This window comes from Trematomus bernacchii, unplaced genomic scaffold (genome assembly GCF_902827165.1).
Source record: "Trematomus bernacchii unplaced genomic scaffold, fTreBer1.1, whole genome shotgun sequence".
NCBI classification, from domain to species: domain Eukaryota; kingdom Metazoa; phylum Chordata; class Actinopteri; order Perciformes; family Nototheniidae; genus Trematomus; species Trematomus bernacchii.
Genome location: NW_022987313.1, coordinates 4,200,527 through 4,218,105, shown reverse-complemented (window position 1 = coordinate 4,218,105; position 17,579 = coordinate 4,200,527). Strand labels below are relative to the sequence as shown.

The following is a 17,579-nucleotide window of genomic DNA, read 5'->3' as shown; positions in this document are numbered from 1 at the left end:
ACAGTCTCTGATTAGGCAGTTTCCCCAAAAATAAAAATAAAAACTCTCCATATCTGCTTGAGCTCAGGGCAGAGGCTGCTTTTTTTCCCAGTGCTGTTTTCCAAGCACTCTTTAAAAAAAATCATTTTTTTAATTTTAAACTGGCTGCTCTGAATCTTCCAAGAGAAATGTTATTTATTTTCACCCTGTGATGTCTTGCTGGCTGAGGGAGGCTGAGAGGATCCCGACTAAAAGCGCTATGCAGCCTGGGGCAGCAACAGGCCAGAGCGCTCTCCACATAAATAACACAGGAGCATGGAGGAAGTCCGTTTGGTGGTCTGCTGGAGGGATAGAACCTAGCCTTCAGTCTAACTCCGGTTCTGTTCTTCTTCCTCATTCTCAATGTCTCAGTGGTCTAGCAGCTTGGCTGAAGAGAAATAAAACAGCAGGATCTGGGAGAGATTGGGCTGATATGTACATCTGAGTGAATAGTAGACTTCCAGTAGCCTGCAGGCCAATGCCAGACGACGCTGTGAGTTGCATCAAACTAATCTGACACATCTCAGTTTAAAGAGGTGTAAACAATATTATAACACATTTTCTTTTTAACTAAATAGTTCTCAATGTAGGTTGGAAATACTTTACCAGGAGAACATGATTTAAATGTTTTCAATTTTCTCTCATTGACACAATTATATATATCTGCAAAAAAGAAAATACTGTACGGTCAGTCCTGTTATTACTGGATGCCACTTGTGGATCAAATTTCTCCAACACTGGTGTTCCTTGCCCCAGGAAACGACCTCTCCAAACTCGCCTTATTTGGAGAGCACTCGACTGCCCATTGTTGTGACAAGAACAATGAATCTAAAAAGAGGTGGTAGACGAGGACAAGGAAAACACAAAATAAAGATGTCTGGCTCTTAAAAATCATCAGACAGACATTTGTTTTCTTCTATATTTGCACTCACATCAATGGAAAAACTGCCAGCTGACGCTGATGTCGGCTCTTGCCTTTGAAGTAGATTTAAAAAAAGCTGTATTTAGTTTGCATTGTGTGCAGAACCTAATTTATAGGAGTTGACCCTGGCTCCTCTTTTGTGCGACAGCCATCTTGGAAAACAATGGCAGGAAGGCTTGAAACTTGAGAGGAACTGAATCTGCTGTTTTCCATTTTTTCTGTTCTAACTCAATAGAGAATTTTCCCTCCCCGAGTAAAATAGCTCTGTTTTTGTGTCCAACAGGAGCCATAAACTGATGTCTAAGCATTCCATGGCCAGGCAATAGGGCCGAGTTTAACTGGACACATGGGGACAGTTGTTTTGTACCACATGGAGCAGGGGGGGGCCTGACAGAGGAAGCCATGGCCGCCTGGCGACCCCGCGCTGACCCACTGGCCTCCTCATGGAGGGATCAAGGCCTAGATGGGAGCCGGCTGAGGGTTAGAGGTTTAAGGGTAACAAATCAAGCAACACTTTAGTGGTATTTAACCCCCACATACCATATCTCTCGAACTGCGTGAGCCGTGCATGACTTTGCAGAACAAACATAGAAGCACTTATTTGTATTCTATATGGGGAGTTCTCCTCAGTAACAGAACAGGGAAGGGTCAGGTTTAGGAATGATTACACTGCAGTGAAGACAAGGAGAACACAATTTCATTCAATACCTCATTCTTACCTGAGGTCTGTTTTGTTTTTATCTCTCAGCAGGTTTTACTGAAATATTGTGTATTAGGAAACAACCTCTCATATTAACTCAGTTTCAGTAGTGCAGCAGTTATGATACATAAGAAGCATTCTCTGAGGAGGCGGCAGGTTCTTCACTCTTTCACTTTCTTTCCTCTTACCGTTTTGTGTGCCATAAAGAAGAAGACAGGACAGGGACCCCCTATAGGCAGTGCATATCTGCCTCTAAAAGCATCACTCAACTTTATGTTCACTTCTGGTTCCCCTAGCCCGGCTGTGTTTCTTCCATTGGTATCTGCTCATAAAAAAAGGTACAGAGGTTGTAAAAGAAGTGGAACAGACAACTGCTGGATACACACACATTTACATGAAAATCAGGTGTTTCTACTGTACGTACCCGTCGGCACTCACAAAGCTTAAGTTTAAGTGGAAAATAATAAATGTTATGCTGGCAGCATTCATAAAAATAACATATTCCAAATATTTTATCAAAACGTATTTATTAGTAATAAACACACATACAAAATCCCTATATACAAAATACATTTTCTTTTAAATTACCCCAGTGTAAAATGTGGGATAAAAGGAAATGTTTTAAAACCCTGCAGTGCACTTGTTTAGGTGACATATAGAACTAATTACTTTGCATTTTATTAGACTGTGACCTCAAATCTCCGGCTCAACAGGCACCTTAATCCCTTGCATGGAGAACACTGTAACTTCAGGCTTTTGGGCTTTCTCTGATGTTATGTAACACTGTTTATAGGACACATTTTGAATACTGACTTTAGACTGACAGAAAATGAAGTGCTACCAATTTGAATTATCAATGAATCATTTTGATTTTGAGAAGCAGAAATGTGAATGTCAGCTTCTTATATGCAGATACTGGTATTTGTTTTATATTAATAACTTTGAGTGTTATTGAACCATTTTGATGGCCAATTCTTTGATTTTTCAATGTTTCATAGACTGACAATAACCAATTAATAAAAAAAAAAAAAATTGAACATATTAGTCTATGGTGAAAAAGATAGATATCAACATCATGCAAGCTAGCCAAGGAGAAATACAAAGACACTTAGTAGTTATAGTTGGCACTTGAGTTTGGTGGGAGCTGTGTGAGAAGTTTATAGAACTTATATTGACTTAAAGACAATACAAAAAAAGTGGATATTATTCTATGATAGCATTTCGTTTTTTTAAATGGTTCAAAAACTGTGGGAAAAAAAAGAAAATCCTCAATAGTTTTTATAAGGTAAAGTGGAAAAAGGTCACAGTGAGGCCATCTTCAACCAGAAATGATCCTGTTTACCCCCCTGGAGTGGAACTGAGAGGACGCTGAGTGACGCAGGTGAGAGACAGGCGTCCAGCCAGTCCCTGGACCGCACCTCTCTTATCTGCCTATGGAGTGGAGGAGGAAGGAGTGACAAAGGCCAGGGCGCTGGGTGTGATAAGGAAGGGCCTAATGTCCTGCTTTGGCCCTGGCTCTCACCCTGGCTGTCCGTTGCGAGGGGCCATCCAGGGGCCAGGAGCTGACCACAACCAGGAAAGCCTCCAAGACGGTGTTTTTGCACACAGGTATGAATCTGACCCTGTGCTGTCAGATAATACAGAAAGGTGGTGTGTGTTTACATGTGGTAGCTTTGGGGCAGTGAAAGAGAGGAAGGGAGAGACAGACAGAGACGGAGGGTCAGGTGGAGTTCAGGGCAGATTTTTTTGCCGTCTCACACTGCAGGAAAGCCAAATTGCTTCCGGATCTGGATATACACCCCTGTTCCTTCCCGCCTCTGTGTCTTCCTCTTTCTTTCCTTCCATCATACGTTTTTTCTTTCTTTCCCCCCCCTCTTTGTCTTTATTCTGGCTCTTGTGGCAGTCGGTCCTGCTGGGCGGCATGGCTCAGAGTGACTATGTCTGTAGGGAAGCAGTCTTTGAGCAGGATACCTCTGTCTCTCTGGCAGTCCAGCTCTCCTATGAAACCATACCAGTAGATCACAAGGCCTGGACCGAACCTGCAGTGTAAAACAAAAGAAACAAAGCACATATTTCCTTAGTACATCATTACTGTCAAGTCTGAGAGTTCTGAAGTAGCTATGAATGTTTCTTTTAAATTCATATGTGCAAAATGCTTATGGCTGTTGACTTTGGGTTAGGAAAAACAAGAAAAGCAAGAATAAGTAAGTAAAGAGACTGAAAGATGGGACACAAGCAAGATTGATCTATGAAAGATATGATCGCTTAGTTTATTTTCCCTTTGATAACACTTCAGGAAACTGAAACAAATAAAAAAAGCCGCCAGGAAGATTAAGATCTTTGTGACAGGGTGATACACACTTGATCATATTACAATGGCAGTGAAGAAAACAATAATCTGAGAAATAACAAAGCATTACACCAAGGCCTCCGGATCCTGCCGTCGGAAGCCTTTGGCACATAGCAGAGAACAGAGAGTTCAACACAAAGTCTGAGACTTAAACACACTGCATCTGGCGGCTAATGTTAGCCAATCCAACAGTGTCCAGCTGTTTCATTCACATTCACTTTAAAAGCCAGAACAACTTTGACTTAGTTGGCAAGCACTGCAGCTCCTAAAAGCTATAAATAACAAATTGCCAAGCAACTGAGAAGTCAAGTTCAGGCTATTTAAATAAAAGTGTTTTTTTTCTATGTTTTGTTCTCTCCCTCTCATCATGTTGCTGCTATTGTTTCTTCTGGGCACTGTAACTACTGTACACCTGAAGGTCTGCTGAAAGGTGCAGAGACAATTAAAATGGTTCTTCAGCGGGAACGTTATTTCACTACTTCTCCTCACAAAGGCAATAAATCATCTTTCAAGCTATTTATTATGCCCCAAAGAGCCACCGGTGGCCCCTCTCTGCCTCATATAGATCATACCTATTCTTTGAACATTAGCTGCCATGCATAAAGACATGTCACAGTTGAACTCTGAACGGAGAGCACCTCAGTCCCCACATGCAAGACCAGATTCAAGGGGGCTGACAGTGCTCCGGTCCCAGACACTCTATCCTCAGACAGTTAACAATGTTGTGGGGCCTCGGGAGAGCTAGACAGGAAGCTAGCCAAAGGGCCACGGAGAGCAACAGAAGTTCACCTCCAAGGTAAAGTGCATAAAATCTTGAACCTGTGATCAATCATTTCATATTAAAACACAGACCCAAACACCCTTTGGTGTTATTTTAATATTAATTACAGAAATCTTTAGTCTTTTATGTGGTTATAATTTACGAGCTTATTATAAATACCTGGATGTTTGAACCCCCCCCCAACTTTGACAAGTTATTCTAGCCACATAAATTATAAATATGAGTGCAAGAATCAGTTGTCGTGACATTGCCAACTATGTATATGTTCTGTTGACTGAGCCTTGAGGCAGTGCATGTTCTACATACAGTACTTGTATGGAGACAGTCACAAGCACAGAAAAATATGTGACTCCAACGCGTGCACCCCTCCCTCCAAGAGGCCCTTCCAGCAGTACATGCTTCGGAGCCCCATCCCCGGATTCTACATTTTACAGTGTGTGATTTACGGTGCTGTATCTATGAGCAAACAGGCCAAAGCTAACAGCCCAGCAGAAAGCCCACAGATGCACACTGAAAGTTCACCACGATGTCACACACATAGCTCAGCCTCTCAGCACTGCAAAAGGCTCAAGCCCCCAAACTCTCATCGTTTCCATGGTCCACTGCTGCACATGGCCGCCAACTCTTAATATGGAAATGTTATGGAAACAAAACCTAAACATTTACATAAGATGACTTTGGAAAAGGGGTTATGCTCTTCTTTTTATTCAGCCGCCGTGCTGTATGCATTTCCTGTGCTCTGGATGGGGAGGTGAATCTGAAGAGGGGGGAACAGGGAGACTGGTCTGCACAGAGTGGAGAGAGGCAACCTTCTGGAAAGGTTAAAACTGTACATCAACAGATAAGGCAGCGGTGTACGATACATCATGTCCCGGCTCTGTCAGAGGAGGCCGAGCACAAATTGAAACAAGCAAAATTATAAACACAGGGGAGCCATGTCACCAAGGCCTTTCCATACCGTAAAGAAAATAAATGGACTTTATATCCTACTCAGAATTAATACAGGTCAATACTACAGGGATCTGGAGGTAAAAATCGGAGACTGGGAATACAAACAATAACAGTAAGGGGGAAGGGAACGGTCAGGGGGTCGAGGCTGAGCCTGATGGCTTTGGATTGAGAAGAAAAAGTTCCAAGCAGCATCCACACTCTGTGAAAAGAAATGATAAATACACATGATGCTATGTACTTTCAGGTCCCTCTGAGTTTGTGTGTTATAAATGCCTGATGAAGTGAAGTTCAGTTGAACATTGTCAGCAAATTATGGTTTATTAGGTGGGCCAGCTCATCTTAACCTGGCACGTGCTTATTACATCCACCACTTCTAAGTCAGAGTCAGCCATCTTCCAATAAACACCTAGCTGTGTAACGAGTTAGGGAAATTGTTTGTGAAATGTAGCTAATTTTAGCGAGGGGGCAGGTTGACGAGCCTGGGCGTGGAGTGCGGCTGCCAGCCACGCTTTCGTTAGTGTTAATGAGCGGGTGGTGGTCGTATTTAAAGCAGGTGCCAAGCAGCTTACTACGGCAGCTTAATGATCACTAAGCGCTCAGGAACAAAAACCTTCAAATGGAGAAAAGGGAGTGTTATTAGTGTCTGCCTGAACACACACACAGCGAGTCATGCAGCCAAGCCTCACACAGAGCTGGAAAACTGAATTAAATCTCTGCATCTTAAATGCCTAACCCATGCATACACAGAGCACCAGTAAAAAAAAGTGCAAATCTAATAAAAATACAGTAAAACACGAACTGTACCTTTCAGAGAATGTGCACACTTGCTTTCTTGATTTTTATTTATGCCCTTCTCATTTTCTGAGAAGCCTGAGGTTGCTAGAGGTCAGACAGCTCACCCTTTACCTCTTCCAAAAAAAACGTTCTGTTTTTTATAGTACAAACAGATCAAGGCTAATTTGATCTGCCACATTTGGTGAGAAAAAGCTTTACTAAAAACTGGGGACCGAGCACCTCTGCCAAAACACATTACACACCATGACGGATTATCAATAAAATCAAGATGAATTTACGCTGGACTTTAAAACACCGTCATTTTACATACCACGCAGACCCATTTTAAACAAACGCCCCGGCAATGATTTAGACAGCGTAAGCCTCTACCTGAGCCTGAACTCTACGTCTCTGAGGTTTCCTCACAAAGACCTCTTTGTTTTCAGCATCCATACATCAGGTCACAATGTAGGCCCACTAAAGCACTGCCAAGCATTAGCTTTAGTCTTTTCTCTGCTCCCTGAAATGCAGGTATGGAACCGGCTCAACTCCTTTTAAGACAGAAAGCATTGAGAGTGATTGGGGTGAGAGGTATAGAGGAATTAACATCTCTGTGTTGGAGACAGGCGGACTATGTACATAGACATAAAATGTGTGTATTAGTGACAAACGGCCTGCTCTTTCATGGTCAGTCCATGCTATGGGCAGCTGCCTAAAAGGAGTTTATTTACAAGGTCAGATAATGGCTGTGTGATCTGTTTGTACGTGCAAGGGGGGCAATGACCCAGGGCCTGCGTTCCAGGTGATATGGCCCCTCAGCTGATCACTGTACATCCAGTGTCTTTATTTTAAAAGCCTTTCAGTAGCTGTTTGTAGCAAGTCAGCCAGCCTTATGAAGAAGACACCCTGATAACACAGGCCTTAGTGCACACAAATAGGATATTTAAAGGCTGGCTCTGCCCGGAGGGGCGTCCCCGAACAGGGAGGTAAATAATCCCTCGCTACAAACTATACATCCTCCTGCACATAAATAACAGGAGATGAATGGAAGAGTTAACCTGCCACAGACAAGTTATTAACATGACTACAGCTAAGAATAGAACACCTTCTTTTCTCTCGCCACCGCCCCCTACATTTTTGTGGGCAAGGAAAAGTAAAATTCTGCTCAGCTATGTAAAACACAAATACAAAAGGCAGCCATGTGCACACGGTTAAATGAGTCGCCCAAGTCTACACAAGCATCGTAATTAAAGTGGAATAGAGGACAATAAATAATAAAATATCTTCTTTCAGTTGTAATTCTTCACGACATTTTTATGTTTTCTGTCGATGGGTTATGGAAATAGAACGTGGAGCGGATGTGGTTTGCCTTTATCACTGTTGGAGGTAGAGAGAGTTTTACGCGTATGTATGTTTGTGTAGTGTAGTGTTAGGTTTAACATAGAGGTGTAGAGGCGGGATGTGCGAGTATGAAGGGTGTGGGAGGTCAGGTCGAGCCGGTGTGTCGTGAGGTACATGTTACACCAGGAGCTAATTTACGCTCACTGATGCATGATAACCAGCACTACAGGACTCTAGTGCTTATCCGGTAACCATAGCAACCACTGTAACCTCTGTTGCAGGACCTCAGCTCTCGGACCCTACACAATATTAGCCAATGCTATCTTAAACTTAGACACACAATAAAACACAAATTGTAAGAAACACAGCCTCCATTATTTACACGAGGAGATGAAATAAGTGACTAAAGGAATATCAGGGATACTACCTCTAATCTCACAAAAATGACAAATGTGATATTGAAAGGGAAATTAAACGTGTAAAATATAATGATTTATTTGGGACAATTGGGAGAGCTGGGTCTTTCAGAACATATTTTAACACATAAAACATTGAAAAATAATAATGCAGATTCAATTATAAAAAAGATCTTTGTAGTCAAATTCACTTTCCTAAATTAGTTATATAAATTCCCTTTGTTGTATTACTGTAATGCAGCCTAAATAAACTATTATATTTATATTATCTGAAATAGTTGTAATTTTAACTATGAGAACATTTTCTTGTATTGTGTGATTGTTGCAGGTCAAGATTTGCATTACATTTAGTATTTTTAAAGGAATATATCAAGCCTCAAACCATGTAACAGTACAGTGTTATAACAATGTATTGCTTACATTATGTTCTTATTACAGTGGTGTTTCATACAGTATGTTTCAACTTGCTGCATTAGGAATATTGTTTTATGTGCTTTGAACAGGGATAAAGAATTCTACACAACCGTGAACGCTGCTAACTTTTAAGTACTCATAGTGAAATCCACAAATACCAATTATTCACCTCCATCTCACTTTTTTCTGAATTATAAATAGTACAAATACTTTTTTTATTATCACATTATTTTTAACCTATCACTGTTAAGCTCCGTGAACATTAGTGGGTTAAGGGACACTACAGTCTTTATCTTGCTCTAACAAATTATCACTTTCTCTGACCTCAGTCTACCTCACGACATCCTATCACCTCAGCCACCTTCTCACATTAGCCTAAACCTTATCTCCTCACACACACACACACACAATCTGACAGGCTCTATATCAATCAGCTGATTGATAACCAGGCTAACACATGATTATGTGAATGAGCAGTTGAGCTAACAGGCAGCAGCCCAATTTCTATTTGTATAGCACAAAAGCACGAAGGAGAGAGCATACGACATTTGGTCCTAGTTAGGATCCGTTTGTACAAAATCATGCTTCCCAAACATCCTCCAGCCAAAGGGAGGAGTCTTAATCAGTGTTTGGAACTCGTTAAGTCCCTTAACTGAGCATGTCGCCGACCGCATTAGCAACACATATCTGAGGGACAAGTGTGTGTAATGTGTGCTGGTGCCCTGTAAGATCTACGGCGTCACGCTCTAACGCACTTTGACACACTCTGGTCTGCTTTGGATGTGGAGCGAAACCAAACAAGGTGTGGTGTGGCTTTGTCTGTTTAGTGTTTAGAAGTTGTTCCAAACAGTATCGGGGACACACATACGACCAAACAACCTATAGACGACAGCTCCATGATCACACCAGAACATACATATTAGAGCTTATGGAACAAATAATTCTTCAAACAGATCCTTTTTTTTTTACGCTTTGCTCCTACTTCTCTTTTACAAATATTATTACGTTTGAATTCATCCCTTGTAATATAAATGTAATAATGAGAATGCTCCGTCTCATCTGTGTTACTCCCTGGCTGTGTAAGGGTTAACATTCAGTCGGTCAGAGGAGCTCACCTGATCTTTCCTCAGATATCGACTCCTATCCTCCATAATGACCCTCTACATCATGAAAATGGCTTGATCTCCTCAGTTATGACACACTGAGTGGGTATTCATTAACACTTGACGCTGATATTATTAAATTCTATTATGCCAATGGCTGCAAATGGTGTCTCCTATGCAAGTACTGTACTGAGCAAGCCATATACTGCGTTCTTGAGTCTGTGTAAATACATTTTAAATGCACACTCTGCAAAGGATTGAGATGACCGTCATTATATCTGATATGGGAGGTAAGAATAACAGAAGAAGAAATGTCTCTGAGGCTTCTTCTGTTTTTAGATGAGGCTTATTAGCCTCTAAATCCAAACACTGGGTGCAGTGCTAATTTGGAGATCAGTCCAGAGTCCCTGTGGCCTTTGATGAGTCCTCATGTCTGTAAGTTCAACTTGGAGACAGGAAGCTCCCCGCGGTGGAGAGCGAGCAGGCTGGGGGCCTCTGCAGACGGAGAGGACGACAGCGTCAAGGGGATACATGTTCCTTTAACCTGTTATTGTGAACTCCCAACAGCCCTAGCCGATAATTGCCACTTGTCTCTGGGGAAACACAGTCAAAGGCAGGCAGAGGGACGGCCATTTTGTGTCTGCCGCTGCTCCTAGTCCCATGCCGCCCTGGTCCTAATCCTGCCCTTAACCCTAGCGGCTAATGTGTTTTCAATTTAGGATGATCCCCCCACTACAGGCACGGCCCTAATCAACAACAGTTTGTACTGTAACCCTATCTGCCCTCGCTAGGGCAGCGTCAGTCTGACCGGGCGCCTGCAAACCTGGTACGTCCAGCACAGGAACAGTGTTATGCGTGTATATGTATGGATGATATCATGTTTATATGTGAGGTCATAGGATGTGTGCCTGATGCTTGGCTGTTTATCTTCCACATCTTGTTATGCTATTGAAACAAACACATAAATATGCACACACACGCAATGTAACGGCACGTACAAAAAAAAGAATGTCAATGCTCTATTTTTAAGGATGTTTTTTGGATTAAAAAAATATTCTGTTTTCGTGATGGATAACGTTATCATGGCTATGTTTAGTTTTAGGTGATGTTTTTAGTTTGTAGAGTGTATTTTGCAAAGAAACCTTTCATTTTTTCAACATTTCAGAAGATTTAATTCTGAAAAATCCACAATCCACTTCAGGAATAAGTGGTATATCTTAAATTCGGCTGCCACTCAAGTGAGGACTGAATCAAAAGTAAGGCATGGAAAGGCAGGTGTGAATGTTTGTTGTGTAGGGCCTCTTGGCCTCTGCATCCATGAGTAGAACCCTGCCCCAAAATTAGAGTGAGGCCTCTAATGTCTCCCTGGGAGAAAAAGAGGCCTGGCTTTCGTCCAAGTCAGCACCTTTGGAAGTGCAGTCGTGTTACCACCACTAAATCAACATGTCAGCGCCCGGCCCAGTGAACTTCTTCACCCATACTCCACCGCTTACAGCTACTCCACACACCTAATGAATTGGTGTGAATGCCCATCTGTCTATTACAATGAAAAGGGGAAAGGAGATATGATGAAAAATAATTCAAAACATATATTTGTTTTTCAGCTGTTGCATAGAGCATTTGCAGTTTGCCAATATGATAATCCTAACCAGAGACAGAAACACTTTTATAAGTCCTCTTACTTTAACTAAGGAACAGCCAAATGAGGTTAAAGGTATCCTCGCCACCAACCTTGGCCTCTGAGTCCAAAATGGATCTGTCCCAGTTTGGGTGGCGAGTTTGGAGACGGACGCAGGCGAAGGGCCACAGAAAGCCGTGTGCTTACTCTGCAGTCTGTTTACATTCCTGAGGGTAATTTTAGCCCCTAGGGGGGAGCAGAGCAGGGGGGCCAACATGTCGTTGGGGCCTGTCAGTGGTCGACGGGCCAGCAGGCGCAGTGGCGGCACCTGGACATGTGGGTGGTACATAAAAACACACAGACCTCCAGCCGACAAATCACTGGAACGGTTTTCTGTGTTTTGAACTAATCAATTATTTACCAGGTTTAGTAGGAGGACATTTAAATAGAGCCAACGAGCATCTTCTACATATTATCAATGGCTACCTTGTCTATGACTGGACGACTCAACAGAGACACGAGCCAACATAGAGAGGAAAACCACTGCCTTGGGGGCTTAGGCTTGCTAACAGGCCCACCACAGAGCACCATTAGCTTTGGCCAACACAGGATATCCCCAGTGTTTTCACTGATGATCTAGGGTGCAAATCTAATTTCATTGTAGTTTTAAAAAATTTGCTATGCAAACAAAAAAATAATCCAAGCTCAAGAATCGCTGAGGGCTTCTGTGCGCATATTGGGGATTTGTCTTGTATTACTCCCAGCCCAGGGTGTCCCTTCAAAGGGCAAGAAAGCAAAATGTCCATGTGTGTTTGCGGAGCTTGTGTGCGGCTGCACATGTAAGAGAGAGGGAGGGAGAGAGACTCTGAGCTTATCGAAACTAATTAGGCGAGGGATGAGGATGGAAGTTAAATACTGGGCTACATGTAATGAAAGGAGCAGAGTGGGGGACATCTAGGGGTCAGGCCCACACCAAACAGTGGTCCTCAGGCAATCTGGTATTGATTTTCACTCGTTTGGGGATGAAGGTGGACGGGGGGGGGGGGGGAGTCATAGAGAGGGAGACAGGGAAAGGCGGTAGTGCTGGAGTCTAAAGGTCTTGCGAGTTGTCAACTTGACAGTTTAACCCCTTTTGGAGGAGAACAAACAAACAGAGGGATCTCCTGGGCTGACAGCGTTGATCTGTCATAGCGACGACGCTGCAAAGCCCCACACAATGCCACACAGGAGAGGAGAGTGGGGTGGGATACAGATATGCAGAGGCACATTCCTTAAGCCTAAGAAGATAGGACTGTGCTCTGCTTAAGATCTGGCAACCCTGATCTATGAATATCTGCACCTCAGATCAGAGAAGGGAAAAAAACTTAACTAAATGAATACGGTTTAAGAACAACTAGATTTAATATGAATACATTATGCACATGATATTTCTTATCAGTGGTATTATACTATATAACTATTTATGACAGAACACACATGGAAAAGTCGACCAAAGTGGGCCCATGGGTTATATTTTGATCTCTTTGCTTGTCAAAAAGTTGGGATTTCTCTGAAAAGAGTATGGGTGTTCAACCACACAGACACACAGATGTCAGCGCTCCTCTCTTGTCACTCAATCTGTGCAGGCCGTCACCTCGAGCACCTTCCCTTCTCATGTCCTTAAACACTTGAAGACCCTTTTTCACTTTTCCCCTCAGACTGCCTCATCGCTTTGTCACATTGCCAAAGGGGGGACTCCATTAGCCTGGCCATGCACAGAGCCCCCCGACTCTCACTTATACTTAACACACACAACCAAAAACACACACACACACACACACACACAGGGGGAAGCTGATCCGTGCAGCCATGGCTGTCCACATCAAATTAGAGTGGCCCCTATTGTCCCTATTACGGCCTGGGAATGCTCCATCATGACGGATGCTACGGGGTCCCTCACTTGTCAGGAGTTGTCAGACAGAAAGGGAGTCTGGATACACACAGCTGACAGGTAATCTTAATGTCTTCAATTAGCCCAATTAGGCCTGTCATAAACAATTCGATAAGTGCTCGACCAACACAAACAGATAGACGTACGCACAAGCACACACGGACGCACACACTCACACGGCCAGGTCTGCAGGGTATTAATGAGAAGGGTAATGGGTATATCAGCAGACGCTTGACTTGTCTTTTGTTTCGAGGAGGGGTGTGTCCCCCATCCCTTGCTCTCAGCTGTGCACTGCTGGCTGCTACCTGGTCAGTTCAAATTGTACTATCTCCTTTCATTAGCACATCTCTGGCTGAGAATCTGAAAGGCCGTGACAAAATTCATTTGAGACGAGTAGGAGCAGATTGCCTGAAGCAGGTGCTATAAGGGAGATAAAACAAAAGCAGCACCTTTGAGAATCTGTGTGTGTGCATGCATGCGTGTGTTTTCTGTCTGTGTGTGTGAAAGGCTTTCCCCTGGTCTTCACATGCTGTTCTTTTCCTTGCTCTGGTAAATGGGTAATGACACAAGAGTGCTTTAGAAAAAAGAAAGAAAGAACAGGGACCAGAGAGGAATCGGCCTAGCGCACACTTAACGTTTACAAAGCTGTGGTGAAATATAAATATTGTTTCTAGCGTGACTAAACAGGCCAACACCTTCATGTGGAGAGGATGTGCGATAGCTAACACTGTTTGATTTGGTCTCTCTTTTGCAATATCTTATCGCAGAACAATGGTGACACCCACTCTACATCCCCTCCTTTTGTCCTCTAACCGTTTCTTTGAATTCATCTATTTGCATTCACTATCAATTTATTTTTCTCCAGATACGCAGGACACGATTGAGGAACCGTGAAGCACAGGCAAATGGTTAAAACAGAGATTCCACAGTTTGCAAACACAAGACCCGAGCATGCAAGTTTGCATCAGTATTTGAACAACAATTTCAAATCAACACTGCTTATGTACAGAGGCCCTGAAATGCCTCGTATTAAGCAACAACAGAGCCTTAGTATACTGGTCTCTGGGCATTCAGGGCAGTGTTGTTTAAAGACAAGAAAGCAATGAACTATAAATAATCCACAACGAAGATTTCAGTTACAACCAAGGCATTAAGCACAATGGTGAAATCCAAACACAAATGTATATTCGAGGAGTAAATCTTGGACTATCATTTCTATCAGCGATATTCATGATGGACATCTAGCTCTACGTCTGATTTTTACCTCAAGTGACGGCTGGAATGCCATACGAGGGAAAAAAAGACAGAAGCAAAGAAAGAGAAAAGCCGTCACCGGGAAGTTGTAATAGGAAATTGCTCTTGGCAACTATTTGTTCAAGCACCAGATTTTTTTCATCTTTATGCCAACCCAGCGAGCCCCCATTGGAAAACAGGGCAGGTCTCCCTAATGAGTAATCTATTTCAAAGCAGTCGTGTCTGGGCATGACAGTTTACTGAGAGGCTTGAAGAACTGGTAATTACCAGTGTTACGGGGCAATTAATGCATATTACACTGCGGCACTCATGGCGGTGACTGTCAGCTCCCCAATAAAAATGAGCACTCTTCAGCTAAAGGGTGACATTAATTGGGCCCTTAATGACTATGCAGAGGAACCAAGCCAAATAGGAACAAAACAGGGGACTCGCTCTGACTCCAGCAGAGGGCTGGAAATTGGACTAAAAATGAGATTAATTGCTGTTTAGAAAAAAAGAAGGGAAAAAATGTGGTTGAGGGGAAGGGGGAGAAAGAGGTTGGAATTATAGGGTGCAGAGAGCAAGGGCTGCTCATACAAATGACAATTCAATTAATTATTTTATTCTGTATTTTCTATACCTTAAGACGGGCAGACAGGCGTAAGGTCCTTTTCGAGGGCTCTGTCTTCATATGTTGCTTATTGCATAAACACTAACATTTCCTTAAGCACCCACACACTACGTCTCAGGGTGTAAATGTTCAAATGAATGTGTAAAATCTTAATTTAAGCGAAAAGAGGCATGAAGAAGGTATACATGTATATAGCTAGGATGTATGTAATGAGATCAGGTAGCTAGGTCAACCATAATGTGCAATAAATAAAATTAACATTGAAGCAGCGAGAGTTTCTGGGTTACACATTTTCCTATGAAGCCTAGGGCCTTAAGGATGTCTTTCCACTTAAAACAGTCCATAAAAACATTAAGCAGAGCTTTCATTAAAAGTAGATCTGCCAAAGTGCAGGCCTTCCACCCCCATGGATGTTTGTTTAGAGGGAGATCAAGGATGTGGTGGAGACATGAAGTAATTCTGATGAATGTTGCTAAAGCTAGGCACGTACTGAACACTACCTGAATATGCAAGCCCCAAATCATAAAAACATCAGCATGCAAAACATGCCGTCATTTGCATACATTTTTTATTCTGGATTTCCTTGCTATTTAAATATGCAGTTAGAAATAGTCCAGCTCTGCCTCTTGCGCTGTCACGCTGCACGCTCACACTGTCATTGGCCCTGATAGAACTCTTCCGCTTCAAAGAGAGCTTTGCAATGGAGAGGAGAATGAGCAAATATTTGAATTGCAAAAACACATCATCTTGCGAGGGGAGAAAATTCAAGACAACTTTTTAGAGTTAAAGACATCCCCAACCCCCAGTAAGCTAACCCTCTGCACACAGCTCAAAAAGGCAACATATTCATCGCCGCTAATTTACCATGTCCAAATTTGCGTAATGGGATATGACACATTTTAGAGGGGATTGCTGAAATAAACTTTAATTTGAGTAGAGAACCATAAAATGTTTTAAGCTGCTCCTGTATTTAACTGAAATCCACCGCACAAATCCAGGTTCTCAGGCAACCTGACATGGATTTGATTGCAGACTGAAGTGTAATTAGCTGCTTAGGTTATCCTCTGCTAGGTTGGAGTAAGCTGTCCCTAAATTGTAGCTAGCTATTTTAGCATAACTAAAGATACCTTGAGATTCTACTGGAATATATTTTCCCTTAAGAAAGAGCTCAGCCAGTTTACAGCCATTTTCATGCAAGCTTTCTCCAGAAGAATCTCCGACATCTTCCAACTTATGCAGAAGTTAGTGAAAAAAAGTGCAATAAATAATCTTCATGACAAATCAATAATATGACTCATAGCATATTTAAAAGTAAGAGCTCCACAAATTGAAGCCAGGGTAAATAGAACATACAGTATAAGCCAACATTTACAGTCTCGCCACAAAGGCCGCAGACACATTTAACAGCAATAAATACCCATCTTCAGACATATAAAAAAATACCCATGCAAAGAGGGACAACTGTGTTTATGATTAAAAAATGTATTTACCACAGGCTGGGAAATACCTTGAATTTTAAATCGGGGAAAATGTGAGTGTCTCAAACACATTTAAGGAAATGTCTAGGACACATGGAGAATCACTGTGAGTAGCTAAAAGTAACTGTGGAAAGAAGGGCGATCAGCTACTGGTGAAAAACTAATTTAATATAATTATTTTCATAAACATCCAAAGATGTTAATGCAATACAGTTTGTAAAAATAATTAGATGATACAATTAGGGTTTACACGGTTACCTTGATTCTAAATTATATGTTAACAGGAAACCTAAATATGAGTCAACTTATAATAACAGTCCTAACATTGTTAATTATTTTCAGCTCTTAAAACACAGTAGGCATTTTCCAAAGCTCCTCAATACACCGTCCACTTTTCACCTCCCACCAGTCAAACCTTCCTGTGGCCTCTAGTTTTCGTGACTACGTGTAGACAACTTGGAGACAGGTCATAGCAGAAATCAAACCCGAATGATGGATAGCTTTATTGCACAATGACCTCTGTCACTGCGTTCTTGCCCTAAATCAATGCTGGCGATAAGAGCCCTGCGCCAGCGCTCACCTTGGTATGTTCACTAGCAGACCTTATCTATGACAAGAGGAAGTATGAGTAATAACTAAAGACAAGCTACGACAAAACCACTAACCCCACCTTGTCAAACATAATTTACAATGTATATCCCTCTCCCGCCCCCCCCTGCTGCTGTTAAAACAGTAATTATGAGAACCAAAGAGATTTGGGACTTTGAGTTTGGAAGATTAACCTACGATAGGACGGTGGGAGAGCTTTGCAAGAAATATTTGGTCCAAGTGAGGTTTCAATTATATAACAAGAAAACTTTGTAGACAGAGGTCTGACATATCGTACTCTTCACTGGAACAGTCATTCACAAAATCATGA

The 17,579-nt window shown here is 42.2% G+C and overlaps 1 protein-coding gene across 2 annotated transcripts in view; it reads right to left on the bottom strand.

Moving 5' to 3' along the window:
• Positions 1–2,264: 2,264 nt before the first annotated feature.
• The window catches only part of cdin1 (CDAN1 interacting nuclease 1), a 52,848-nt gene continuing 37,533 nt past the window's right edge, over positions 2,265–17,579 (bottom strand). For both annotated transcript variants that reach the window (XM_034115001.1, XM_034115081.1), the window contains one exon: positions 2,265–3,679. In XM_034115001.1, the coding sequence (XP_033970892.1) occupies positions 3,523–3,679 (157 nt within the window). In that variant the 3' untranslated portion in view covers positions 2,265–3,522. The remainder of the gene's footprint in view (positions 3,680–17,579) is intronic.